The following is a 27,094-nucleotide window of genomic DNA, read 5'->3' on the forward strand; positions in this document are numbered from 1 at the left end:
TTTCTTCATTAACCCCCCCCAAGTATCTCTGTAGTTCTTTGTTTTCAGTGATTCTCTATATGACTTAGAAGAGAAACATTTTGTATCTGCAGAACAAAAAGCATCCAGAGCTGCCCGAAGCAAAAAAGCATTGGATTTAAAAGGTCGCCTGAATCAGCAGAGCACCTTGGCAACAGTGGGATGAGTTGCTGAGAGACCCAAGGCGTACATGAACTTGGATTCTTTTGGTCCCAATCATGTGGAAAGAAAACATGGCACAAGAAAACAGCCCTGGCTCTGGGTTTTCGGGGAGCTTCTGGCTGCATCCTCTGCAGCTCCTGCCAAGTGATGGCACCAGAGGCACTGACGCAGGTCGGGAAGTGGTACTTGCTGAGAGGAGGGCTCACCACAAAATAACCTTAAGCCATAACAGTTACACAGAGTAAGATGATTCAGTACCAGCTGGAATAAGATTATTTGTGTTAAACTAAGCATACACGAGTACTCAGTTGCCCATCTTACAGGACAGGAGTTTCCCCAGTATAAACAGAAGTAATAGAAGAGAATAAAGAAGTCAGCCATTCCTTTCCAGCAGTGGCAAGCTGGGCTTCAGAAACTAATGCAAAATATCAGCACACTAGTCCTGTTTTCAATTCATAATATTGCCCTGACATCCTAAATAGGGTCCTGCCTATCCCACAGCAAAGTGTTCCCTTTCCTATCATCTCCTCAGAGCCTCCTCAGCCCTCCAGCCCAGTGTGTAAAACCTCTCCTTGTTCTGAGCAATCGTAGCAGCACTGTCTGTGCGTCCTTTCTTAACATGCCCACTCTCCACAACTGCCAAGTTTCCTTTTATTAACATTTTTCCTCTCACCTTTTCAGCCAGGCACTGTTCTGCCTTCTTTTTCTCCATTCCCATCTCCTATCCTAACAACTCCCTCTTCTGCACATAGCTCCAGTACCTCTCAAAACACAGCCTTCACTTGCTCCCTCTCCCCTGCCAGTGCAGAACTAAGTGGGTGCCCTAACTTTGAAACATACAGCCTAGTTGTGATCCATCCAGACTGAAAACCATCAGTTTTCACACTGCACACACCAAATTCTGTGCTTTCTGATATAACCTGGGCTGACTCTGACTACCATAATATGTTGATGACAAGATTACCAACTGCTCTCTGCCACCACCTGCATGAACAGTGTTAAAATGCCATTTCCACTGTGCAGCACTTCCACACCAAGAACACAGTGTGTTCCAGTAAGAGTGGAAATTGGTGGAAGAGAAAGGGCAAAATGGGTTCTGAAAACCCCAATTCCCTCAAACCAGTGTTTTAATAAGGTTGTGCTGCCCAGGACAGGGAAGTAATACCTGCTTACAGCTAAGTAACCACTCACACACCACATACCTCCAAGAAGGGAGATTCCTGCATTGATAACATACCATCCACCAGTGTGAATCTGCAGAGTGATGCACTGCTCACAGAGGGAGAAGCAACAACACCAGTTTAAGCATCCTGGATAAATCCATCCTACACTGGTTCACTTCGGAAGGAGTGTTTTTCCCCCTCCCTGCACAACGATGCTGTGCAAGTTGCCTGACACTTGAAGCTTTCACCCCACAGGGAGCTGCCTTCCCTGGTAAACATAGGGATATTTTCTGGAAAGCACTCTGTAGTGTTCAAGAATAAAAGGCTCTTATATAAATGTACAGTGTTGACAATGTATTTGTTTGAAGAGAAACAACCCAGCTTTGTGTGTACAGCACTGCTCCATTCATTTGATTGCTTTCAAGCTTTTCTCATTTCAAGCTCCTTCAGCTGGCATAAATTCTTAAACACTTATTTAGATTTGTTTGCTTGTCCATCGCTTACAAAGCAGATTTCTACTGTACAGAGAGCTGTGAGGCCTTGGAAATAAGAACACCCTGCAGGAAATAAGTTAAACCAACAATTTTTATTTCATTATTAAGAAGTTCTCCAAAAAAGGGTGGAATTTCTCACTCTAAAGCAGATATCCTGCTGGGAGAGAAACAGCAAGAGGCAAACAAGAAGAAAGCAACAGGCCTTTGGAGCCAAACAGACCAAGGCTAACAGCTGAAATCCAGAGCACAATCCCCAGTTCAAGTAAGGACTTTCTGCTTTTAAAATACTCACCCATTTACCAGGTCCAACAGACTGATTCTAGTTTAAATAAATGCAGGGTTTTTTAAAAGGCCTTGCACAGTTTTAGCCAAAGTACAAAGGAATATATATACACACACACACACATATATATATCTCCAGGAGCTGCCCACAGTGGGGAATCAGCCAGTCAGAATCCTGAAGCACAGGCTTCAATAGGTTTATTAAATGCCTCCTTACTATCCAACATCCTGACCAACAGCCAGTACTTAGCTTAGCTCTGTATCACCTCACAGCAGAAGCACAGCTACATGAACCTCCATTTAAAGAAAGCACAGTTTAACCTTAAAAATAAGGAAGGCTGAAGTAAAGGCTGAGTGGAAAGCAATCAGCTTGCGTTAGACTGAAACATTTCTTTCACTTTTTGTCCCAATACAAATGTGTTTCAGACAAACTTTTGTATTAGAAATATGCCTGCCTAGAATGGGAACATCTCTTTGTACGAAACTTGCCAAATTACCACTAAAAGCAAGGGCAATTGGCAGTAACAGGAAAGTTCCCCAAGTTACTTCCCTCTTTTCTGTATCAAAGGGAAAGAGGAATGTCACGCCAGCCCCTCGGCAAGGCTATCACCCAGAGCAACAATTTCAGTGACTGTGATGCTGTGACATTCAAGCCAGAGCTTATTTAGACTTTCATGTCGAAGAGACAGTGCTTTGGCTTCAGAAAAGCTAGAGGGATTTACCAGCATGGGAAACCTGGACTTTGGCCACAAGATAAGGATTCCATATGGGAAGAAAAACAGCTGGCAGCATCCCAACCCAGACTTTTCTTTTAGAGTCACAGTGACTTGTTGGCTTCTTTGGCCACTAGAGACTGACCATATTAGTCTCAAGAGCAACACAAAGCATGCCCATTTTTTATTCAGCTGGAGACAGATCCTTTTGCTATTTAGTGCAGGCTCTCTGCACTGACACCACTAACTGGTGGAAGACTCCACTTGAAGCTGAAACAAGGCTCACCTGAAGATGATGTTGCTGTGGGAACTGATGTTTTTCCCTCCATACATAGACAGAATCCAAGAGGGGCGAGGCCTCACTCTCCACAGCCTGTAACACTCTTCTGAAAGTACATCAAAGTCCCATTTCTGAGGCTCGAACATGTCATTGACACCATCTGTGCACATGGGCATCACCATCTCAGTGCAAGCCTGAAAGAACGAGTAGGGCAACAAGATGTATTCCCAGGAGGCTGTCAGTGCTTCAATAAAAAAGCTCAAACAGCATTTGACAGCTGAATGACTTGTCGATCCTCATGAACTCCAGCTCAAAAACCTCACTGGGTTGCAATTTAGAAAGGAGAGAGTGCATACCTGATAGTACCAACCCATCTGGCCCAGATTCTTTGTTGCAGTCTCAGACATATCTAAGCATGAGACTCCTCCTGAGTAATTGTAGTACAAATTTACTGCCTGGAAAACATTCTGCAGCAACAACTTGTCAGGGAGACTGGGATCCTTCAAGAACTTGCAGACTTCCTGAAACAGAGAAGGAGGAGTCTAAATCTACAAGAAAGAATGATAAACACGATACCTGATAAGGTATCAATTACTTGTCAAAACACAGTCAGTCCACTTCCAGACAGCATCCTTCTATGCAATGATATACCCTAAGCACTATCACAAAAAGCAGTATCCATTTGCATAGTGGATGTTACTATGAGGAACCTGAAACTTTACACTTCCTGATTAAAAACATTTATAAACAGTGCAAATTTAATATTCAGCAAGGTTTTCAATCCCTTTTCCATACTTTAAAACTGATCATAAAGTGTTTAGCTCTTGTGTAATAAAAGATAACACATGCAAATATATAACAAAGAAGCTCCGTGTATAGATTGGGGTTGGAAGATGCACAGCTTGCACTGGTCAAGAAGCAAACTTACTATCCTTCCCTCCCCCTGTGTAATCTTTTCCATCATTTTTATTGTGGAAGCTAGGAAGTGGATCCCTCCCTTGTTCCCTACAGACAAGGTCAGAACACAGCTTCCACAGTTTTCCATTCCAAGCATGTTTTATGGTTTGGAGGGAATTAGTTAAACCAAATAGTTGATTCTACAAGACACTGATTCTCAATTACCTGTACAGGCCAAGCTGGCAGAGGCTGCAAGAAGTCAGCTTTGTAGGGGTAGTTCACCATAGCCAAGTTTACCCATGTTTCACTCAGCCAGTTTTTCAGTAGAACAGCATCCTGGGGACTTTTTAATGGGCTGCACAACAGGAATGTGTTGGAAAGCCACTGTAAACCTGCATCTTTAATAAGAGATAAAACAATTAGTGTATTGTGTCATTAACACATGGGTCAGTTGTGTTGCTGCTAAAAGCAAGTTTCACTTACAACTAATCTGGAGAAATTATTCAACATACATTCAAGCACAGCAGATCAGATTCTAGTCAGCATCTCTAAGTGAAGAGAAAAAAATCTACATACTTCAGTGTATGGGCATGTCACAGCTAAGATAACTACGTAAAAAAACCAAGGACAGACTTAATAGAATGATTTGGGTTGGAAGGGACCCTAAAGATCAGCTAGTTCCAAACTAGATGTGAATGCAGTCCAGAATTATAGAATCATTTGGGTTGGAAAAGAACCTTAAGTCCACCAGTTAACACAGCATTGCCAATTCCACCACTAATGTATGCCCCCAAGCACCGCATCTACATGTCTTAAATACCTCCACGGATGGTGATTCCATCACTTCCCTGAGCAGCCTGTTCCAATGCTTGACAACTCTTTTGGCAAAGAAATATTTCTAATATCCAATCTAAACCTCCCCTGGTGCAACTTGAGGCCATTGCCTCTCATCCTATTGCTTGGTACTTGAGAGAGGACATCAACACCCACCTTGCTACAACCTTCTCTAAAGTAGCTGTAGAATCATGGAATCATTTTAGGTTGGAAGAGACCCTTAAGAGATCAAGTCCAACTGAGTCCTGAGAACTGAATCAGAAAGGTTTTGGTTGGAAAGGACCTTAAGATCATCCAGCTCCAATCCCCTGCCAAGGGCAGGGACACTTCACACTAGACCATGTCTCCCAAGGCACTGTCGAACTAGGCCTTGAACACTGACAGGGATGCAGCATCCATAAGGATTTCAGTGATCTTCTACACCCAGTTGCCTCAGCTGGCATTTAAACTACTTTTTTTTTTTTTTAATAGAGTAATAACTACCTGTCCTGCTTTGCCAAAAAGGCATACAAGCCTTGAGGTTCTGATCTGGAGTCAGCTCCTGTCAGACCTTAGGAATCTCTGGACCTGGATTCTGAATTGCACCTGGCCTGAATGAAGCTGTGATCCAACAAAGCAGACATTAAAGAGAAAATAAATTCATTTGGCATTTTCCAGGACTAAAAAGTATAGTTTCAAAAAAACCCAATACATACACTGGTGAAAGCCATAACAAAAGCCTGCTAAGTGTTCACGGCCAGGTTGGAAGGAGCTTGGAGCAACCTGCTGTAGTGGAAGATGTCCCTGCCCATGGCAGGGGGTTGGAATGGGATAATTTTAAGATCCCTTCCAACCCAAACCATTCTGTGCTTCTACAACACAATCCTGAATATTACAACCCTTTGGAAACAGTACTGATGAGGTCTTACCTGTTAAGGAAAGGTTGTTAATGGCATTCCAGGAATTTCGGATACTTTCTGCGCAGCCTGTCCCACTCTTTCTGAAATCATTGGTCACTATGCTGAAGTAAGTGCCACATGGAACCAAATCACCAAACTGCCAGATGGGGGCAGAGGCTGCCAGAGCTCTGCAAAGGGACATAAAGAGATCCTGAACCTCTGCAAATTGAGCTTCCACCCCCTGGTCTATACCCTCCCACAGCCAGGATCAAAGTAGCATCTGCAGTTCAGCTCGGAACACCCAGTCCTAGGCAAACTAACTATAATGTGGCAAAACTCTTCCACAGGCCTGCATGCAAAGGCTGTTGAAGACTCCCAGTCTTCAACACTAGTGCAAAGGTACCAGTAAATACATAATGCAGGAATTCAGACTTGCTTCAGTATTTTTCATTCTCATCTAGCAACTAGGTCTTTCTCAAAATGCATTGTGCAAACTCAACTGAAGAGAGCCCCTGCCCACAAAAATCTACTCTCCAGCAGACAAATGCACGGGAGTTGCTATTCCTGTTTTCCAGAGGGGAATTAAGGCATTGAAGAGATTAAAAACCAGGAAGTTTGATGACCCTCAAAAAAAAAATAATTGTGCATAGTAGGGGTTAATAATTGTTTTAACAGATAGCTCTGAGAATACATTCAGTACCCACTGACCTACAGTTGCCTTTATTAGTCAAACAGTGCCTCTTCCCAAACTCAAAGTAACTTAATTTTTCCTCCCAAGTAGTGCAAAACCAATGGTACTTCACCCAGCACTGTAGTATTTATAGCAGGGAAGTAACAAAAGCCTGCTCTGTGTTTGAGCAGGATGAGTACACTCACCCAACTACCACATGGGGGTACTTCATCCTAAACCAGGCTGCAAGCATTCCTCCGTAAGATCCTCCTATAGCTATGACAGGGCTGTCACGGGCTCCTGCAATGGTCGTCTTTAAGTACCCAATGAGTACTGCAAAGTCTGCCAGAGCTTGTTCTGATGTCAGGTAATTGAGATGCTTTGAATCCTGAGACAAAGAAAGCAGGTTACATACAGCACAGGAGTGATTCCCAGCAGCAGCCTTTGTATCCCCCAAGCAGGTGTAGAATTCCAAATCTGTTCCTGATAACAAATGGAATTTTCTTTGCAGGTCTTAAGTGCCTTAAAGTGCCAGGAGATCTCAGAACGATTTTTCTTTTTATCCTAGCATTGATAGTTACAAAAATAGTTGTGTTCTTCTAGCACATTTGAATCTTACTGGGGTAAACAGTCATTGCGCAGGTAAGAATTACAATAGGCAGCATTATGTTTCCATAGAAAATATGTAAGGAAGACAAAAGACAACACTTACACTGAAAGACTCATTCCCAAATGGCAAAGATTCTCCATAATATCTATGTTCAGCAAATACCAACATGGCATTAAGTTCTTCAGCCACATCCCACATAAAACCCTGGTTGGAGGAAAACAAGCACTGAAATAAGCCAAATCAATTCTTTTCAAAGTCGCTACTTTCAGTCTAGTGCATTTCAACTCATTCTTTGATTACAAAGGCACCACTATCAAAATAGAATCAGAAAGAGTGCAATTTGGCTTTAAAGTATCACTGAAGTAAACCACACAAAACTGATATCCACCCAGAGACAGGGACACATACAAAGAAGATATGTGTATTTAATGCTGAAAAATATTAAACAGTATTGTTTTGCGAGCACACACAAGCCAGAACACCTATGGCATGAGCCTAACCCATAGGAAATAAATACTCCAGGAGAAGAGCATGCATTTGAGTTAGGGCTATATTACAGAACACACAATCTGTTTGGCAGTAAACAACAACCTAGAGCATTGCAACACACTTATTTTCAACTCCTAACTAACTGCAACTTGTTATTACTTGTTGACAGCAGCTTGTTACACCAGTTACAGAAAGAGTCAGACAGAGATTGCCTGCTGACAGAACAACATGTAAGCAGTCCCTGGTTGCTTTCAGCTCAGCACATGCCACCTCCTGTTGTGTTACTGGTACTTTGGCTTGAAGCAGTGAGAAATACCCACACACTCCATTCTGTATTTGTATCAGGCAGGGAAGTAAATGCTTCACAGGTCTTGTCAGAGAACAAGAATCATTCATCTTTGATTTCCAGCCCCCTTCATTTCGTTTCACGTTTTTCTCATAGAGGACAAAGCCCTAACAAAATATCCCATTTTACTTGGGAACTCTGAAATACTAGGATAGGTGGAATTTTGTCCAAATTTTTTGTATTCTTAGCTTGGAGCATCTTATGTTTCTCTGTAAATTTTCTTCACTGACCCAGTAAGTTAACACAAGTACATCCCTTTGATTTCTATAGGCTTTGAACATGACCCTGAACCCCCTAAAACTTTCTGTGCTTTTGTTCAGCTTCTTCCACATATAACAACCATAACCATTACAACCGCCTCTTTAAATGATATTCTGACACTGTCACCTTGTTCTTCCTTATTTTTTCAGTATGCCACCACTGGAAAGAAAGACTGCAATTCAAGAACCTATTTTCTACATACGGTATTGTTGCAGAACCAGGTGATGTCTCCTTCATTGCCTGTATAAAATAGTATTGGTCCATTGTTTCTCCTCCAGTACTGATCTGCTATTAGATACCGCTGCCGGAACGTAAGATCTTCATCAAATCCAAAGTGATCAACCTGTAACAACACAAAAAACAGGGTCAGAAAGCTGATATTGCTCCTGGAGTCCACTGGAGGTGCTGACAGCCACTTTGCAGATAGAAAATAAAGACAAAAAGAAGTTCTACAAAGATAAAAATCATTACGGCATTGAATTCATTTGTATTTCTAATACATTAAAATTCTCCTGCTTTACAAAGAAAAGCAGCCAAAATTACAGGTGCCTGTGCTGAAGGAGAAATGCTATTTTCAGCCAGTAAACACTAAATCCATGCCTTTTTCATAGCATCATACTTAATATGAGCTACCTTAAATATACTTTGGCAATCAGATATATCTGCTGAAGGGTCACAAAGTATCTGATGTAAACACAACTCTGTCAACAAGTAAAAGAGTTATTGTCTTGCAATGTTTTAAGTCTTAGGAAAATCCCTTACTAGCCTTATGTATAAAAACACCCAAAGCAAACCAAAATAAGCAAACAAAAACCCCAACACCACCTTCTTCTCTCCTCTTCCGGCATAAGGTTCAAATTTAAACAGATTCCTGTTAGGAAGTGGGTGGGATTTTGGTTTGGTAATTATTATTATTATTAGAAAACACACTAATTCTCTGTAGTTCTTGTGCTTGTTCAGATACTTTTGTGGAAGGCTTCTCCTCCTCTCCTTGCATTTTCACTAATCCACATACCCTCCCCAATTCTTTCCACTGCCTTACAAACACTGCAAGCCCACACATAGCACCTAACCAAACCCCACAGCATCACCTTTATACCCTCATCAGAAATTCAATTTCAGTTCAGGTCAGTTTGCACTGCTTTGTATGCGCTATCCCACTCGATATGCACTATCCCCTTCTCTAAGTGTGCATCCATACTGGAGAGTTTCAGTTGCTTTTACCAGGTAACTCCCTGCATGGGCATAAAAGCCTGAAATACCCACACAGGCTTTTACTATAAAAACTAAACCAAAACATAAAACTAGTCCAGAAGAACTACCCTGTTTAGTTACCATGTATTCATAAACCATCATTACTTCTATTCAGCAGCTGAAGGTGAGCTCTAGCTTCCCAATCTGACTTGTAAGCACAGAGCATCATCTTTTCCTTCCAGCTTCCTGCTGGCAGTAACAGCCTGACATCTGCTGGCTTGAAGAGCTCTGATCACCCATTTGCCTTTAAATCAACACCTCTGCTAAATCTCTCAGATGCTCCAGGAACCGACTTTGCACATTTCCTGTTTTAAGAACATCTACAAGTAAGTATTAAAAAGTAGTAAAACACACACAAATTCCAGCAGTAGCTGTTAGTGCACTGTTAGTGCAGTGACAGTGTGCTGGGCTGCATCCCCAGAGCGTGAGCAGCAGCCTGAGGGAGGGAATTCTCTCCTCTGCTGCACTCTCATGAGACCCCACTGCAGTCCTGTGTTTGGCTCTGGGGCAACAACATAAGGAGGACATGGAGCTGTTGGAACGAGTCCAGAGGAGGCCACGGAGATGCTGCAAGGGCTGGAGCACTGAAGCCAGGCTGAGAGAGCTGGGCTGGTGCAGCCTCAGGAAGAGATGGCTCCAGGGACACGTTAGAGTAGCTTCCAGTGCCTAAAGGGGCTACAAGAAACCTGGAGAGGGGCTTTGGACAAGGGCCTGTAGGGACAGGCCAAGGGGAATGGCTTTAACCTGCCAGAGGGGAGACTGAGATGAGCTCTTAGGCAGAAGCTCTTCCTTGTGAGGGTGCTGAGGCGCTGGCACAGGGTGCCCAGAGAAGCTGTGGCTGCCCCATCCTTGGCAGTGTTCAAGGCCAGGTTGGACATGGGGCTTGGAGCAAGCTGCTGTAGTGGAAGGTGTCCCTGCCTGTGGAACTGGATGATCTTCCAACCCAAACCACTCTGTGATTCTATGATGACCCAAATGCTAGGCAGGTTCCTCCAACCAGCTCAGGAAAGCCTAACTCTCAACCTACAGGATCCAGTACTCCAAGCCATGTACTTATACTTGTTTTGGGGTCACAAGGAGCACAGGAACTTAAGAAACACAATCTGCTGTGATGTGTCTTTTCCAGACTCCCACAGCTTACTCACTCTCAGGCTGAAGTGAGAGCTGCTCACTGCTAGCAGAGCAGCAGGCACAGCCAAAGGTCCATGCATGGCCTTGACAGATAGAAGAGACAAGGTCTTCACCCTGAATGAGCTTATGTCAGTGACTGCTTCCATAACCAGATAAAACCTATTTATGTATGTTCTACAGTTTTGCTCAGTGGGACCATATACTACTTACTGCTAAGTAAGTGATGATGTTCTCATGCACATATTTAAGACCTCTGTCACTGAGAAGTGCTGACAACACATGCTGGGCTTATTTTACCTTGACAACTCACCTGCTTCTTTTTAATTTGCACATTTATCAGTTTTCGTTTCACTTTCTACATCAGGCATAAGAGTGATTAGATGCAGAAAGGCGGAACAAGGTCAGCAACCAGAAGTCTTTGGTCATAAGACCTTGCAACAGTTAAAGACAAGGGACTGGATAAGGCACCTCCAATAAAAACCACAGTACAGTTTATTAAACTCCAACACTATCAGAGGTACAACTAATACATCTTTTGTTCCAGGTCTGCTTGTAAAGGGGAGAAGTTTCTTTTCCTATTTAACTTTCCTGGTTAGACTGCTAGCCAGAGACAGGAAAAAACAGGCTCATGAGTCCATAAAAGGCAGACAGGACACATCTAAACTACGCATTTAGCTTTAAAACTTGATTCTACAGCCTTCCTGCCTGAAGCCACAGCACCAACTACAAGACTACAAAAAGCATTTAACTCTCATGGACTGCAAAGATATGTACCAAGGCATTCTCAGTGAAGGCAGATTTAATATGCAACAGACAAAACCCAAACATACTATTCTATGATTATATGATACAATGGAAGGGGGAACATAAGGAGGAAAAAAACAGAGTAATTTAATAGATAATAAACTCAGCCTGGTGTCAAAAGGATGCTTCAGTGGGGTATTGTGCACAGCAGATTCTAAAGCCCATCTTACTGCTCCTATTCCATAAGAGCTAGCAAGTTAGGACAGTACTATTCCAATAGGAATACATCTTTCCAAGTGATAGTTAATTTTATATACTAATTTATATAGTTAGAGATATGTTTTAACACAGTTTCCTCGTGACGGGATGTCAGTGTACTCCCACGAAACAAACCCCAAATCACAATTCTCTGTTGAGTCTGCCTCTTAATAGGGAGGGAGAGAAAAGTACAGGAATTTAAGTTTTCTTTGATGGTTTTAGTAACCACATTGACCACAGTGTCACGCTTCTCCATCTTCACCCTGAGTCACACTGTAGACTCACTCGCTGCCATCTTCTTTCCCATTTCTCCCTCAAAATGTAAACTATTGATAGCTTCACTGCAGCTGAACTGCCTCTGTTCATCATATTCGTAACACAAACTACGAACCTGTATAAAACCCCAAGCAGCACAAGTCCAGACTTCTCCAGAAGAAAAAGTCACAAGTACCTATTACTCAACGGAAGAGCAGGAACTCCTTTACTGCTAGATGATGAAGCTTCACAGCTTGTAGTAACTTGTCTTTGCAAGGGTAAGACACACAATACTACTAGAAAAAAGCCCCTGAAGTGATGAAGCAGTCAGGAAAAGAGGGAGATGTCACAACTGCTGGTCATTGCCAGGCAACTCAAGGATATTTTGAATCCAGAACATCAAAACACAGTTTTGGAGGTGTCCAATTAATATCTCCTCACAAGAGTAAAATCTGTTTGAAAGTGTACTAAGTCAGAGCACATACAAAGTGAAGAAGCACAAGAATCAATACAAAGGTTTGGCCACAGAGGGAAAGCTGCAGCTCAAGAACAGCAGATGGAGCTGCTGTATAGCCTGAAGGAGCACAAGGCCGAGTATGGCAGTATGGGGTTGGAACTAGGTGATGTTAAGGTCTTTTCCAACCCAAACCAGTCTGTGATTCTATGGGAGCTGCTGGTTCTCATTCAACAAGCGCTTCCTTTCACCATCCTTTGTGGAGCAGGTATGCAAACAGATAATAAACCCCTGAAAATGTCTAAAGTACATTTTACAACTTAAAGCTAAAAATACCTATGTGATTTAAGTCAAATTTCATTCAAAAGATGAACCAGAAGATCTCTCCTCCACACTTATGCAAAGGAGTAAGAAACCAGCACTGACTTTTGCAACCAGACTTAATTAGAGCAGACCACAATAACAAAAGAAAACAGCAGTTTAGTCCTCATTTATAATCCCTTATGTATTGGTTAGTAGTAACAATAGTAAAGGTGTATGAGCATAGATGAGGTTGTTCTAATTACAATACTCATAATAACAGTTATTGCCAGGATGTCAGAACGAAGTACAAGGTCCTGAGCAACCTAATGTGATTTTGAAATGGGCACAGCTTGGAGTGGGAGGTTGGACCAGATGACATATAAAGTTCCATTCCAAAAATAAACTATTCTAGGACTAATCCAAACCAGTTACACTGCCTAAAGTGTTAAGGTCCTGTAAACAGAAGTTTGGTTAGAAGAAAGTACGGTCATCAGCACACGTACAACAGCAATGTTTTACAAATGAAAGTATGATGTACATAAAACATTGATACAAAGAGTCATTCTATGACTAATAAAGGAGTACTGAAAGTAATAAACCATGTGTAAGCTTAAAGGAAACAAGAAAGGGGCCTACAAAAATCTCAAATGTAGGGCCAGGACAAGGGGGAATGGTTTTAAACTGACAGAGGGGAGACTGAGATGAGCTCTTAGGCAGAAGCTCTTCCCTGTGAGGGTGCTGAGGCACTGGCACAGGGTGCCCAGAGAAGCTGAGGCTGCCCCATCCCTGGCAGTGCTCAAGGCCAGGCTGGACACAGGGGCTTGGAGCAACCTGCTCTAGTGGAAGGAGTCCCTGCTGGATGAGCTTTAAGGTCCAGTCCAATCCAAACCATGCTGTGATTCTATGAAGCTTCTGTCAGCTGTGGTAGGCAGGATGACAATACTCTGGAGACCTACAGCTGTGAGACAAAGGTTGTTCAGTTCCATGTATAAAGATAATTCATGAACGTTTTTTGATTATAAAAAGGAATGACCCTGCATTTCCCTGCACATCTTTTGAGTTCAAAGACTCACAAAGCATTTGGGGAAACTACAGACATACACACAACAGATTGCTTAAGCAGCAGCCAGCTCCAGATGGAAGACTGCAGCCACTACCCAAAGCGTGGCTGCTGAGAACTGCACTCAGAGTTGGGTTAAATAGGCAGAAGGCAGCATGAGACACTGCATCCAAAGGCTGAAGAGAGCTCCAGACTGAAGACACAGCTCAGCAGCTTTGATCCTTTAGCTCAGAGAAACTGTCTACAGTGAAGTGCAGCTCAAGATTAGGAGCCTGCTCCAGACTGGTCCACTTAAACCCACACTGGAACCCATCATGCTGCCTTCTGCTGGGAATACATGGCACATGGCCTTGACTTTACCTTTTATGTGCCACGTATTGTGCTTTTGTTGAGCTCAAAGATGACTTATCTCAGGATTGGGGTTTTTTTTTTAATGTTTTTGTTGTTTTTGAAGCCCATTTAAAATAAAGCAAGCCACTCTGCCGCACATCTTCCCTGGGGAGAAGACAGAAAAAGCACAACAGATGTTATTGTACAGATGTTGGCCTGCTTAATATACTCCTGGAAGTATTCAGGAACTATGGCAATGAGCAAAGTATAAAGACAAAACAGGACATGTGGCCTAAAACCTACTTCCTTCTCAGCAGCACCTTAAGGTCATTAGTGATTGCAGAGGTAAGACAGTAAACCCAAGTCTTTACAGAAATAGACTATAATTCACAGGGTAGCTTCTAACCAAAGCATTTCATGTCATTAGAGGTGGTAAACCAGCTCTTGATGGTTTTATGCTTTTGAGTTTCTGCAAGACTGGGAGTATCTGAAAGCCTCGCTGCCACACCTTGAATTTCAGTCCTCTACTCAATAGTTTTATATTCCCAAACTTGGATATTCCATGTGAAATCAAGCCAGGGGATTTTAAGAGTCATGCTCCGCCCCTCCACACACTCAGAGTTGTTTTGAGTGCTCATCCTGTCTGAATTATTTCCTGAGGACAGGAAGATACAGGATAGTCTGAGGATATCCTCCTGTATATGCACAGCAGCGTGGGCTCCAGCCTCTTTGGGATTTCACTGATGTGTTGCTATTCCTGGTTTTACTCCTGACAGGCTGTGGAACTCCAGCCTACTTACTATTGATTTAGCTTCCTCTTATAATCTTTGCTTCCTCCATGTCAATTGCAAGTCCATGAGGGCAGGGACTATTGTTGCAAGTTACCACTACACATATGAAATAGTCATAGAATCACAGAATGGTTTGGGTTGGAAAGGACCTTAAGATCATCCAGTTCCAACCCCCTGCCCTGGGCAGGGACACCTCACTCTAGACCGTATCACCCAAGGCTCTGTCCAACCTGGCTTTGAACACTGCCAGGGATGGCGCATTTACCACTTCTCAGGGCAACCTGTTCCAGCTCATAAAGCCCAGCGCAGCAGTAAAGTACCACTAAAAAAACCCCAAACTTGCACACTATCTATGTCTGCATAGCAAGGGAGACAAAACCAGAAATAAAAGCTAAATAAAATTCAGGTTTAGAAACAGTCTCCATCTCTGACACTCTTCTTGTTGCTTTCTTTCTTCCTATGACACATTCATGTGTATCACAGCCTGCCAAGGACAGAAGCTTCATTTCACTGACAGCTGGTAAGATTCTCCCAGTTTTTCTTCAGTATAAATGAGCAAAGAAGAAGAAAAATCAAGGTTAGCTTTTGTTTATCTTTTTAAATGCAAGGAACAAGGTGTTTCCTTGCTTTCTAAGCTGATACTTGCACAAGGGACAGCAGAGACTGAAGATTAGCATAAGTCTGTCAGAATGCATAATCACAGGATGCTCTGTGGAAGAGCAGGGAGATGTAAACTGCACCTTCTTGCATCATGTTAACCCACTAACTTGAAAGTCCTATACATTGAGAAAACTGGAAGAGGTGGACTATATCATTGTGATCTTCTTTGCTCCCCATTAATTCAGAGGTTTTGGTCACTAGATTTCTCACTTTTAATAAAACATCCAGACATAACAATACCCATGGGTTTTGCCTGTTCATCGATTCCAACTTCTATTCTACTAGAGATAGTCTAGAGCAATTGCTGCCAGTTTTAACTTGGTTGGAATTAGCTTAGAGCCAAACATGCTCCCCAAAACAAACAGATCCTTGTAATGGAGGGATCTCTTACTGTGACTATGTCCTTAGGAACACACTGGCCTTGTACCAGAATCCAGCTTCATGTATTTTACCTCTTTTATTCTGCAGAAACTGTGTTACCTGCCCTTGGGAGGTTACAACTGTTTAAGGAAGTCTGCTTTTAGCACTCATTTATCACTTCAGTGATTAAAAGCACTGACAAGGAAAGCCTCAGACAGGAACTCTACCCCCCATCCTGAGTCACAGAGTTTGGACAAGGCACTTGCAAAGACCAAAGGACATTTAAACAGCTCCAGGATATGCTGTAGGAAAGCACCAGCCTACTCGGGTCAGGCCCTGTCAGAAACAAACAGTGTATGATGAAATGTTATTTTTATGTTGGAAACCGAAGCAGCTAATGAGGAGAACATAAACAAACCAGTTTCAACTTCCACAAGCCATTAGTAGTTGTGTGCTGCAACTGAAACTCCAGCTTCTGCTTACCATGCACAAATGAAGTCCATAAACACCATTTAGGCTTTGCTTAGGCTGTAAAATCCTGCAGCAGTCACAGCAAAGACGCAACTCCTTGTTCAAGCTCCCCCAGTCGAAGGACAGTCCAAGATGTCCCACAGGCCTTCCTGACATTTTCTATCTCATTTGAGTGCTGCAGAGCTCCAGCAGAAAGGAGAGAATGAGTGATGAAGGCAGGAGATGGCAGGAATTGCTTTGATCAGCTTTACTGCTGACACTCCTTAACCACACTCTCCATTTTCCTGCCACTCTGCTTTCTCCAAGCAATGGAGATGCATGGAGCTGAGAAGCAACCAGCTACAAACTACTATAGTGATAAGTAGTATAGAATCATAGAATAGTTAGGGTTGGCAAGGACCTCAAGATCATCTAGTTCCAACCCCCTGCCATAGGCAGGGACACCTCACACTAAACCATCCCACACAAGGCTTCATCCAACCTGGCCTTGAACACTGCCAGGGATGGAGCACTCACAACCTCCCTGGGCAACCCATTCCAGTGCCTCACCACCCTAACAGGAAAGAACTTCCTCCTTATATCCAATCTAAACTTCCCCTGTTTAAGTTTTAACCCATTACCCCTTGTCCTGTCACTACAGTCCCTGACGAAGAGTCCCTCCCCAGCATCCCTATAGGCCCCCTTCAGCTACTGGAAGGCTGCTATGAGGTCTCCACACAGCCTTCTCTTCTCCAGGCTGAACAGCCCCAACTTCCTCAACCTATCTTCATACGGGAGGTGCTCCAGTCCCCTAATCATCGCAGCACTCGTGAGCTTGTAGCAGGTGATCCTTGAATATCAACCAACAGTCGTGGGCCCCCCTGCCCTCCAGGGCTGTATCCCATGGAACCTTACTAAGCAGGCTCCGGAAGAGGCCAAAGTCTGCTCTTTTGAAGTCCAGGGCAGTGAGCTTGCTACACGCTCTTCTCACTGTCCTGGGGATCTCAAATTTGACCATCTCGTGATCGCTGCATCCAAGGCTGCCCTGGAGTACCACATTCTCAACAAGCATCACAGTGATGTGATGAACATACCAAATATTCACATCACTGATGCTTCCATTTAAGGCATTATTGGCCTGAGGAAATTCTTCCACAAGACAAGGGATGGGACAAGGCCTAGGAACAAACCAGTATTGCCTAAAATGTGTTATCTCCCAAGGGTGAAATAAGCATGAAGACACACTACACCTGCAAAAGTACAATCATCCATATGAAAGGTCTCTCAGACCCTTAACAGGCAAAGGCCTGTCATGTTTTCCATCTGCCTTCCAGATTGAATTACAAATCCATCACATTTGGAGGATTAACTTCAGAGGAGAGGAAAAAGTTTGACATGAACCTTCAGTATGTCACAGGTTAAACAGTATTAAAACATTCCAGTTTTGCCGAGAGTCCTATAGCTCTGAGTGGGGCTAATTGTTCAAACTAAGGGCTTTAGGAGGTAAGTTTGATCTTCTCTGACCAAAATGGTTTTCATTTGAAAGGCTTCCTCAGTCTAACAAAGATGTGAGGAAGAAAAGCATTTCAGATTCGAAGCAATATTTTGACACAGTCAAATATTTAAAACATCTTCACCCCTGCCAAAAAACAGGGCCACAACTTTCTACTTTACCACATATTTTTAAAGGATCAACTCAAGTTGCAATTGTTTTCCTTCAGCTTTTCAGAGCTACAAAGCAATTTGCTCTGTTCTATCATTCTCCCAGCTTTAGTTCAATCACTGTTATTTATGGTTTATTCTCTACAGCTAATCCCTCAAGATAGCGGATCCAAGGAAGAGACCCATGTAGTAAAAGCAAACAGGAAAACTGTCCTGTCATCCATATGGATATTCTTCTAATTAAAGGCAAAATGGCAAAAGCTTGGTGGCAATTTGTTTGTATTCAAAAGCACTTAATACCTCCATGAGGTCCAGTGCCAGGGATTTTACATGTGCCACTGTGGATCAGTTATTTAATAGCCCCCAATTCTGATGAGCACTGGGGGGGAGCATTTTGGAAAACAAAGTATTACAGCAGCAATTAGTCACCCAGGCCTTATGCAACAGTGAAAATACCACCTAGCAACTGCTGCTTTGTGAGCTTGCAACAGCTCTGATCATTGACGAACAACTGCCTGCTTGCAGGGCTCCAGGGCTTTAGCAGACAGGATGATAGGGAGACCAGCAGGGAAATAATATCCATGACTCCCTATGGGCAAAAAGCTGTTCTACAGACTGTTCTACTTTACAATAGAAACATCCAGGTCTCTTGTCACAACCATTCCAACAGTTCTCCAGTGGCTGAAAAGCTGTAGCAAACACAGATAGGTCTTTACACCAGCAGCCAGAATGAGACACATCCCAGATGTTCTCATAGCAAAGCAACAGTTTTCTCATCCCAATAGATTGTTCTATTCCCATTTTCCCTTTTCACTGAAAAATAGGCAAGAGCATTTTGTTATGTACTGCCCTGTTCAGAACAGCCTCTGAACAACTCCACAGACATTACTAAAAGCCATTTGCCATCATCTTGTAGGACAGGAGCTCCTGCTCAGGGGTTGAAGGAAGTCTACATTCCCCTCCAGCATCAGCGCCTTGCAGGACTGATAACTGTATGGCCATGTATCATTGTATAGTAAGCACTGTGGCAAAACCAGCACTTCCAGCATACCAGCATGTGTTTCTGAGCAGCTTCTGCAGAAGATTCTGCTTTAAGGGAGTCACACAGTGGAGCAAAGCAAGCTGCTGCTTTGAAGTATAAATGAAATGGTGTGTTAATGCTAGTTCTGCTTTCACCCACTTCCTCTAGTTCAGTCTGGCCTCAGTCCAAGCCCTGCTGAAGTCAAAGGGACTGATGCCCATCACTTTCTGTTCCTGTTGTCTTGAAAGGAAGCTCCTGCATGGAAACTACCATCTAAGGCTACCTCCGACTAGTTTTTTTCACACTAAGTCCCCTTACAGATGCTTTATAGAAAGTTTTTTTTGCTCTCAATGCAAGAAAACTTACTCCCTTTGGGAGCAAACTAAATAAATTATGAATGAAAGGAAAGGCACCATCAAGTGTCTGTATCAGCAGTCAGAGGGAGAAGCTAGTGCACAGGATCATAGCCCTCTGCACGCTCACATCCCATGCAGGTCTTTCAGCGAACCCTCTCCTCTTTGGGAGACATAATTATCAGATATTCCTCTATAAAAAGCTCTTCCAGATAATCTTCACCTAATCATTCTCACTTTAAGCTGACACAAGGGTAAGCTTGTACATAAGCTCTGTACGTTGGCTGTAGAAGGGAATCACAGGATCACAGAATGGTTTGGATTAGAATGAACCTTAAGATCATCCAGTTCCAACCCTCTGCCATGGGCAGGGACACCTCACACTACACCATGTCACCCAAGGCTCTGTCCAGCCTGGCCTTGAACACTCCCAGGGATGGAGCATTCATCACTTGTTTGGGCAACCCATTCCAGTGCCTCAGCATCCTCACAGTAAAGAATTTCCTCCTTATATCTAACCTAAATCTCCCCTGTCTAAGTTTAAACCAGTTACCCCTTGACCTATCGCTACATTCCCTGACAAAGAATACCTCTCCAGTATCCATGTAGGCCCCCTTCAGATACGGAGAAAGCCATTATGCCAATTTGAAGATAGAAACAACAGCCCAAAAGGATCAGAAGTTTTGTTCTTTGCTCATTATCTGTGTTTAGAGAACAGCAGGCACACACAGCACAACTGACAGTACTAATGACACTTGGCAGTGACACTGTCCCAGTGCTGAGTATCAGAGAATACTCCCTGCACACTTGGGCTGAACTAAGGCATAGGAGATAGCAACTAAAAATGTAAATAAAATAGAATTATCTCCCTACACCACAGGCAGGGAGGATGGTAGGTACTGACTGTGCTGAGAAAGGCAATTCCCATTGTTCTGTCCATATTTCATTCTCTGAATTCACATGCCTGGAAAACAAAGAAATGAACCATTTTGCAGGTATACGGACCGAGTACAGCCCCTTTAAATGCCTTACAAATTTCACTGCTTTAGGTATAAAATCTAAATATTCCAGGAGGCATGAAATAAAGGCAAGGTATTTCTTCAATTTTTAAAAGATTTAAGGTGAAATAATCAAGTGTGACCTCCTGGCTCTCACCAATTTAGCATAACATTATCGGCATAGTGTACAGCTTCTTATGCTGTTGGCTGCCCTTGATCTCCTCAAAGTCAGATGAGGAACCCAATACAGAACACACTAGCAAGAAATTCCGTGTTGAATTTCATTTTCCTTCCTACCCGCCACCCTCAAAAAGAAGAGGTCATTTAAGATCTAAAACTTAGATTCATAGACTCATAAAATGGTTTGGGTTGGCAAGGACCTTCAGATCATCCAGTCCCAACCCCCTGTCATGGGCCATGCCGCCCAAGGCTCTGTCCAGCCTGGCCTTAAACAACATCAGGGATGGAACAGCCACAGCTTCTCAGAGCAGCTTGTGCCAGGGCCTCATCACCCTCACAGGGAAGGACTTCTTCATTATATCTAACCTGAACGTCTTCTGTTCAAATTTAAACCTGTTCTCCCTTGTCTTATCACTACAGTCGCTGATGAAGAGTCCCTCCCAGCATCCTTGTACCCCCTTCAGTTACTGGAAGCTGCTATGAGGTCTCCACGCAACCTTCTCTTCTTCAGGCTGAACAGCCCCAACTTTCTCAGCCTATCTTCATATGGGAGGTGCTCCAGCCCCCGTGATCATCCTCGTGGCCTCCTCCAGACTTGTTCCAACAGCTCCATGTCCTTTTTATGTTGAGGACACCAGAACTGCACACAGTGCTCCAAGTGGGGTCTCACAAGAGCAGAGTAGAGGGGCAGGATCACCTCCTTCAACCTGCTGGTCATGCTCCTTTTGATGCAGCCCACAGCCCATCAGAAGCTCACAAGAATTTGGTAGAAGTCCAAATAACTTCAATGAAGTTAACAGGATTTATCTCATCCACATGCAGCTTGCAAACAGCCTGCTACTTCAGCCATGTGAGTTCTGTTTATTGTTCAGTCCTTCAACTACACAGACACTGCTAAAAGCCATCGGCCAACACCTTGTAGGACAGAAAGAAGTTCCTTATTGTGAAGGTGGTGAGGCCCTGGAACAGACTTGAATCAAGACAGTCCACCAGGAATCTGTGGCACATTACAGCTTTTAATGGTTAAAGCTAATGAGATTAAAACTGCTTATTTTCAGAGAGTAGTGATCACTGATGCTTTTTGTAGTCTCTAGTATTAACTGCTCACTTGAAGGAAGTTGTGAGGAAATTGTTTCCTGCTTAATTTGAGAGGCCAGTGTCTGCTTTGTGACCCACAGATAAGTAGTGCATAAAAATAAGAATTCACTGACAAGCTTTAACAAGTACTTCCCCCTTTTCCTGTCCACTGAGTAAGAGCTATTGTTTCTGCTTATAGACATGGTTTATAGCTTACAGCTCCTGTTTGAAATCACACTATGAAATCACAGAGTAAGAGCTGCCAAGTACTCCGGTGCTACTTGATGAGTAAAACATATTCCAAGTAATTCACCTCAGAGACAAACATCAGCATCACTTCTTCTCTAAGCACTGCGATAACTTTTAATTGGTACCAAGGGGCTTCTGTAAAAAGCACTTTGTTTTTTCCTCCACCAGAAGTTAAAAGTGCTACCGTATTGTGGTGCCAGGCATGAGAAACAAACCCACCTTAACCATTCCCGACATCTGCTGCTATTCTGAGTCACAATGAGATGCTGAAAAAGCTGCTAACCAGAATTAAAAGGCTCACAGCTGAAAAATACTCCATTAGCATTAAAGGAGCATATACATAAGTGTTGTACATATTGTTTATGTGACACTCATTTACACATAACAGTGAAAATGACAAATACTGGAAAATCATAGGATTGCAGGTTGGTTTGGGTTGGAAGCGACCTTAAAGCTCATCTGGTTCCAACCCCCTGCCACAGGCAGGGACACCTTCCACTAGATCAGGTTGCTCCAAGCCCAACATCTTGTTCTACAACTGCAAACTTTCTTCTTGTTGAATACAACCAATGCGACATTAGTTTCAGAGGAAAACTGCATCCTTAGTTTTGATTAATTTGATAAATTAAGACAATATTGTTATCAAAAAGGTGATCCAGTCTCTTCAAGGCACTTTGCTTTACTCTGCACATTCATTTCACAACCTGACTGAAGTCAAACTGTTCTCTTATGCAGTACTGATTTTCAGTTGGAACAAGGGAATTCTGAGATTCACTGCCTTCCTCTACAATAGAAAAAGCCATATCTGAAAGAGAAATCAATCCATCTTCACTTATCCTTTGAGGCACTTCCCAGATTCTTTTCTTGGCTTGAAACCTACATTCTAATTTTTGCACTTTCAGGCATTTTCTATGCCTCACAACTTCAGTCTGTGACACAAAATTGGGTATTGAAAACACCCAATATAGCCAGAAAAGATCAAATTGATTACTTTTTAAGCTTCATTACATTGAAGCTTCAACAGAGCTTCCTTTTAGGTACCCATAATATGAAGCGCAGATGTGTTTTAGAGCACAAAGACTTGCGTATGAATTTAGGAAATACTGACACAGGTATCAAATGCAGAAAGTTATTCAGTGCAATCAGAACCCATCTTCTACAAATGGTGACACAATTGGCATGCAGTTTCAAAGACAACCTGCTGGAAGGACCAGGCTCAGCAACTTGCTGAACAAAAGTCAACTTGCACTTGTTACATTGGTTCTTAGACAAAGCCAAAGCAGTTCTCAGAGCAAGTGATGTGCTTACAGAGTGCGACTGGGGTGAAGGATCCTCCAATACATGAAGCCTCACACAGCCATCAAATCCAAATGAGTGATCGACTCTCTAAAAGGAGATTTTAGCACTGAGAAGCCTTCAAATATCAGGAAATTTAAGGTATCATGGTGCTTTAAGTGCTGAGAGGATAAGTTCTCAGGCTATGGTCTTTGTAATGCCAGTATGTGCTTTGCAGCAGGAACACAAACACAGAAATGCAAGACAGGGCTCCCCAAAGAACAGAAAATACCTGACTCCAGTTTCCCCACTAAGGTATCAGATTATTTCAATTTGGGCAAAGAGAAGTAGATGACTATTGGATGCCTCAAGTCCTTCCAATGACTTTTGAGTTGTGGTCATGGACACGGCTACCTACAAAGAAACCATTCAAAGAGCAGTGGTCTTCCTGCAGCTCTATACAACCTACACATGATTCTCTCTGTGAAGTTCAGTTTTGGATAGATCAATTTAAAACACAATTCACAAGCAACTTATCAAAACAGAAGTGAAAATAACACACAAATCACAAGCAACCTATCAAAACAGAAGTGAAAATCATCTTGCCTACAAAAAAATCACACTAGTACATGAGAAAAGGAAACCAACTTCCCCAGTATAGTACAACCTGTTATAAAGATGTGGGTGATGGTAGAATTTCTCCTGTTTCTCCTCAAGGGCCATCTATTAATCCAGATATCTAAGGCATCTTTACACTAGGGTAGTTTCACTCATCCATTGGAGGAGTAGGTCTGAAAGGCATCAGTCAGCTTTGAAGGAGGGGGAAATCACACCCAAAAGCCAAAGTAATAAGGCATACACAGGCCAGTACACAGCTAAGATCTTAGTCATACTGACACAGGCATTGCTTGACTTATTTCTCAATATTCCAGACTTTAGCCCCATCCTCAGGGATCTCCGAGACTTTAAATGGTAAACAGGATGAAGCTCAACATAAATGAGCATTGAGCTGAACTCTCACCCTGTTATTTCCCCATTTTTAGGAAAGCAGACCTAAATAGCACTGCTTCCCAGTAAAGGTTGATGCTAAACCCTCAAGCAACACCACTGGTCTACAGGACTTCATGGCAAGAGGCTCCATTTAGAAGTTGTAATTGCACGTGAATGCTCTCAGCCTCTGAAATTCAGCTCTCCAATGTGCAACACGAATTAATCGTGATAAAGAAGGTAACTTTTAAAGCAACAGAATTCATGCAAGGAGCCTGCTTAGGCTTCTCCAAGTTTTCTTTTGTAGAAGTATTAAAAATTCAGACTCTAGTTAAAGATATTTTAATGTAAAGAGGTATAAGAAACATTTCTTGTGACTGCATTTTTTGCCATATTATAAACTAATTTTTATATGGTATGGTTTTATATAAATTATTTCAGCTTACGATGAAAACCAAAGGGAGAAACAAGAATCAAAACAGCAACTTTAGTTAAGAAGAAGGACTGGGCAGCACAGAACAGAGGCAGATGATTCATGTTGTAAGCAACTATAATGTAAGTAATTAAACCTCAATAATCCTGAGAGGTGGCAGAGTATCATCACCCCTATTTAACATGTTAATCATGGCAGTTAAGTTCCACTACAGAATCACAATGTAATGACAAGCTCCCTGACAGCAGCTCTGAGTGCATGTTTCATAAGGGCTGCAGAGTTCACCTATATCGGTTCTGCATGTTAAGCTGCTGATAAAACACTATCTTATGGCCTTGGTGTGATTAGGCTTCCTATGCTAACCCTGTTTCTTTCAAGTGCCAGCCATCAGCATTCAAGTCTTTGATGAATACAATTAAAAGTACATGGATATAGACATTTTCCCCCATGTTCAACACTACTTGTAAGTTTTTGGGCGAGGAAAGCAAGGATTTCAAAGCCTGGGAATAAGACCCCTCTTTTCCGCAGCAGCCACTTTCAGCCAACATTATTTTACTTGAATTATGAGGGGAAGAGAACACAGAAGAGACTGAAGGAAGATGTGGCACCAACTTTACAACAGGATATTACTAGGACTCTTGTCTCAACCCTTATCTACCTCCCAAAATCCACATATCTTGGGTACACAGCAGCTCTGCAGCTTTGCTGGCAACTGGAGGGCACAAGGGCTATCTCTGATAGCCGAGACGAACCAGATGATACCACAGCCCAGAGATGGGATGAGGACAGAGGTGTGATAACACAGTGACAAAGGGTGGTTCAGACCAGGGCACAGAATTAGTATCACTGATACTATGATAGCAATGTGGAACTACTGAAACAGCAGAATAATTAGGTGTCAGGCTTGGAGTTACAACACTACCAAAGGATTGGCATCCCAGCCAGCACTGACCACGCACTGCAGAAGGTATCTACAGTATGTCACCAGAATAAGCTTCAGGGTTATTAGAGGAGTTAGTGGAGGGACCCAGATCTCAAGTCACTACCTGAGTGATTGAAATTAGACAGAGATGCTGTCAAGACACAGGAATTCCATGATTTATAGAAAACTGGAAGAGGAGTGCTCCCAAACCAGTAACACTGTCTGAGGGAGAATATAATCCCACAGGATGGATTTCTCATTGAAATTATTTCACTTCTCACATCTCAAATGACAGGGACCTTTACACTAAAATTATTCCATAGCTATTTAGTATAATCTTACATGGATTAACTGTTTTCTTCATACCTCTTGTCTCTGAAAGCATAGACTTCCCATTTTGCTCATTGCATCTTAAGTTCACCTTCTACAATTTAAAGAGGAGAGACTGAGATGAGCTCTTAGGCAGAAGTTCCTCCCTGTGAGGGTGCTGAGGCGCTGGCACAGGGTGCCCAGAGAAGCTGTGGCTGCCCCATCCCTGGCAGTGCTCAACACCAGGTCAGATGGGGCTTGGAGCACCCTGCTCTAGTGGAAGGTGTCCCTGCCCGTAGCAAGGGATTGGAACTGGATGAGCTTTAAGGTCCCTTCCAACCCAAACCATTCTATGTTCAATCCCTGTATCACCCAAGATGCCTGTGAATTAAACACTCTCCTTCCCACCACCCCATACATAGACCAGGGGATGAAATTCAGCTGCAGGCTACAAAGCCAGAGAACACTACAAGTGTCCTCTCTCCTCACTGCACCTCTCAGTGAGAGGAACCACCATATCCCATGCAAAAGTCAGGTTCAGGACACGCGAAGATGCAAACACCCCAACATGTACAAAGGAACTGGTGACTGTTTCCATGAAAACCTGTACATAAGTGGGGTTTCAAGGGACCACAGCAGCACTTGGAACCAACATTGTGGATCTGCCCATGAGCTGGGGACTTTGCCGGCAAGTTGCAAAGAGAAACGTTGGAGCAGGCAGGAAAACAAAACTCAGGTTAACAGAAACCTGTTCCCTATTTAAAAGGGACAAACAGAAATCACACAGCAAATGCCACCAGGGTACAGCTGGGGTCCCCGGCCCCTCTCTGCCAACACACTGGGCAGAATGCACTGAAAAACAGGCTATAGTGCTAGTATATGGTGTAGAGATCATAGAATCAACTGGGTTGGAAAAGACCTTTAAGATGATCGAGTCCAACCATTCCCCAGCACCGCCAAGGCCACCACTAACCCATGGCACTGAGGGCCTCATCTACACGGTGTATGAACACTTGCAGAGCCGGTGACTCCAGCCCTGCCCTGGGCAGCCTCTTCCAATGCCTGAGCACCCTCTGGGGAAGAAATTGTTCCTCAGCTCCATCTAAACCTCCCCTGGTGCAGCTTGAGGCCGTTTCCTCTTGTCCGGTCACTTGTTACTTGGAAGAAGAGACCAACCCCACCTCACTCCATCCTCCTGTCAGGCAGTTGCAGGGAGCGATAAGGTCCCTCCTGAGCCTTCTCTTCTCCAGACTGAACCCCCAGGTCCCTCAGCCGTTCCCCATCACACTTGTGCTCCAGGCCCTGCACCAGCTCCATTCCCTTCTCTCTCCCCACTCCAGCACCTCAATGTCCCCCTTGTAGTGAGGGGCCCAGAACTGAGCACAGGATTCAAGGTGCAGCCTCACCAGTGCCCAGTGCAGGGGGACGACCCCTGCCCAGCACTACCCTTTCGCCGGGACACTCGACACTGCACGGTCTGA

General features: G+C 43.2%; 1 protein-coding gene across 1 annotated transcript in view; it reads right to left on the bottom strand.

Annotated features, from left to right (window-relative positions):
* Nucleotides 1-27,094, bottom strand: part of PRCP (prolylcarboxypeptidase) — a 30,767-nt gene that overhangs the window by 3,384 nt on the left and 289 nt on the right. The window contains exons 2-8 of the mRNA XM_065678806.1: nucleotides 8,300-8,440; nucleotides 7,104-7,205; nucleotides 6,598-6,779; nucleotides 5,752-5,909; nucleotides 4,235-4,407; nucleotides 3,469-3,633; nucleotides 3,119-3,306 (exon numbers count right to left, since the gene is read on the bottom strand). Coding sequence (XP_065534878.1) covers nucleotides 3,119-3,306; nucleotides 3,469-3,633; nucleotides 4,235-4,407; nucleotides 5,752-5,909; nucleotides 6,598-6,779; nucleotides 7,104-7,205; nucleotides 8,300-8,440 — 1,109 coding nt within the window. The remainder of the gene's footprint in view (nucleotides 1-3,118; nucleotides 3,307-3,468; nucleotides 3,634-4,234; nucleotides 4,408-5,751; nucleotides 5,910-6,597; nucleotides 6,780-7,103; nucleotides 7,206-8,299; nucleotides 8,441-27,094) is intronic.

The sequence above is a fragment of the Lathamus discolor genome, chromosome 4 (assembly GCF_037157495.1).
Source record: "Lathamus discolor isolate bLatDis1 chromosome 4, bLatDis1.hap1, whole genome shotgun sequence".
Lineage (NCBI taxonomy): Eukaryota > Metazoa > Chordata > Aves > Psittaciformes > Psittacidae > Lathamus > Lathamus discolor.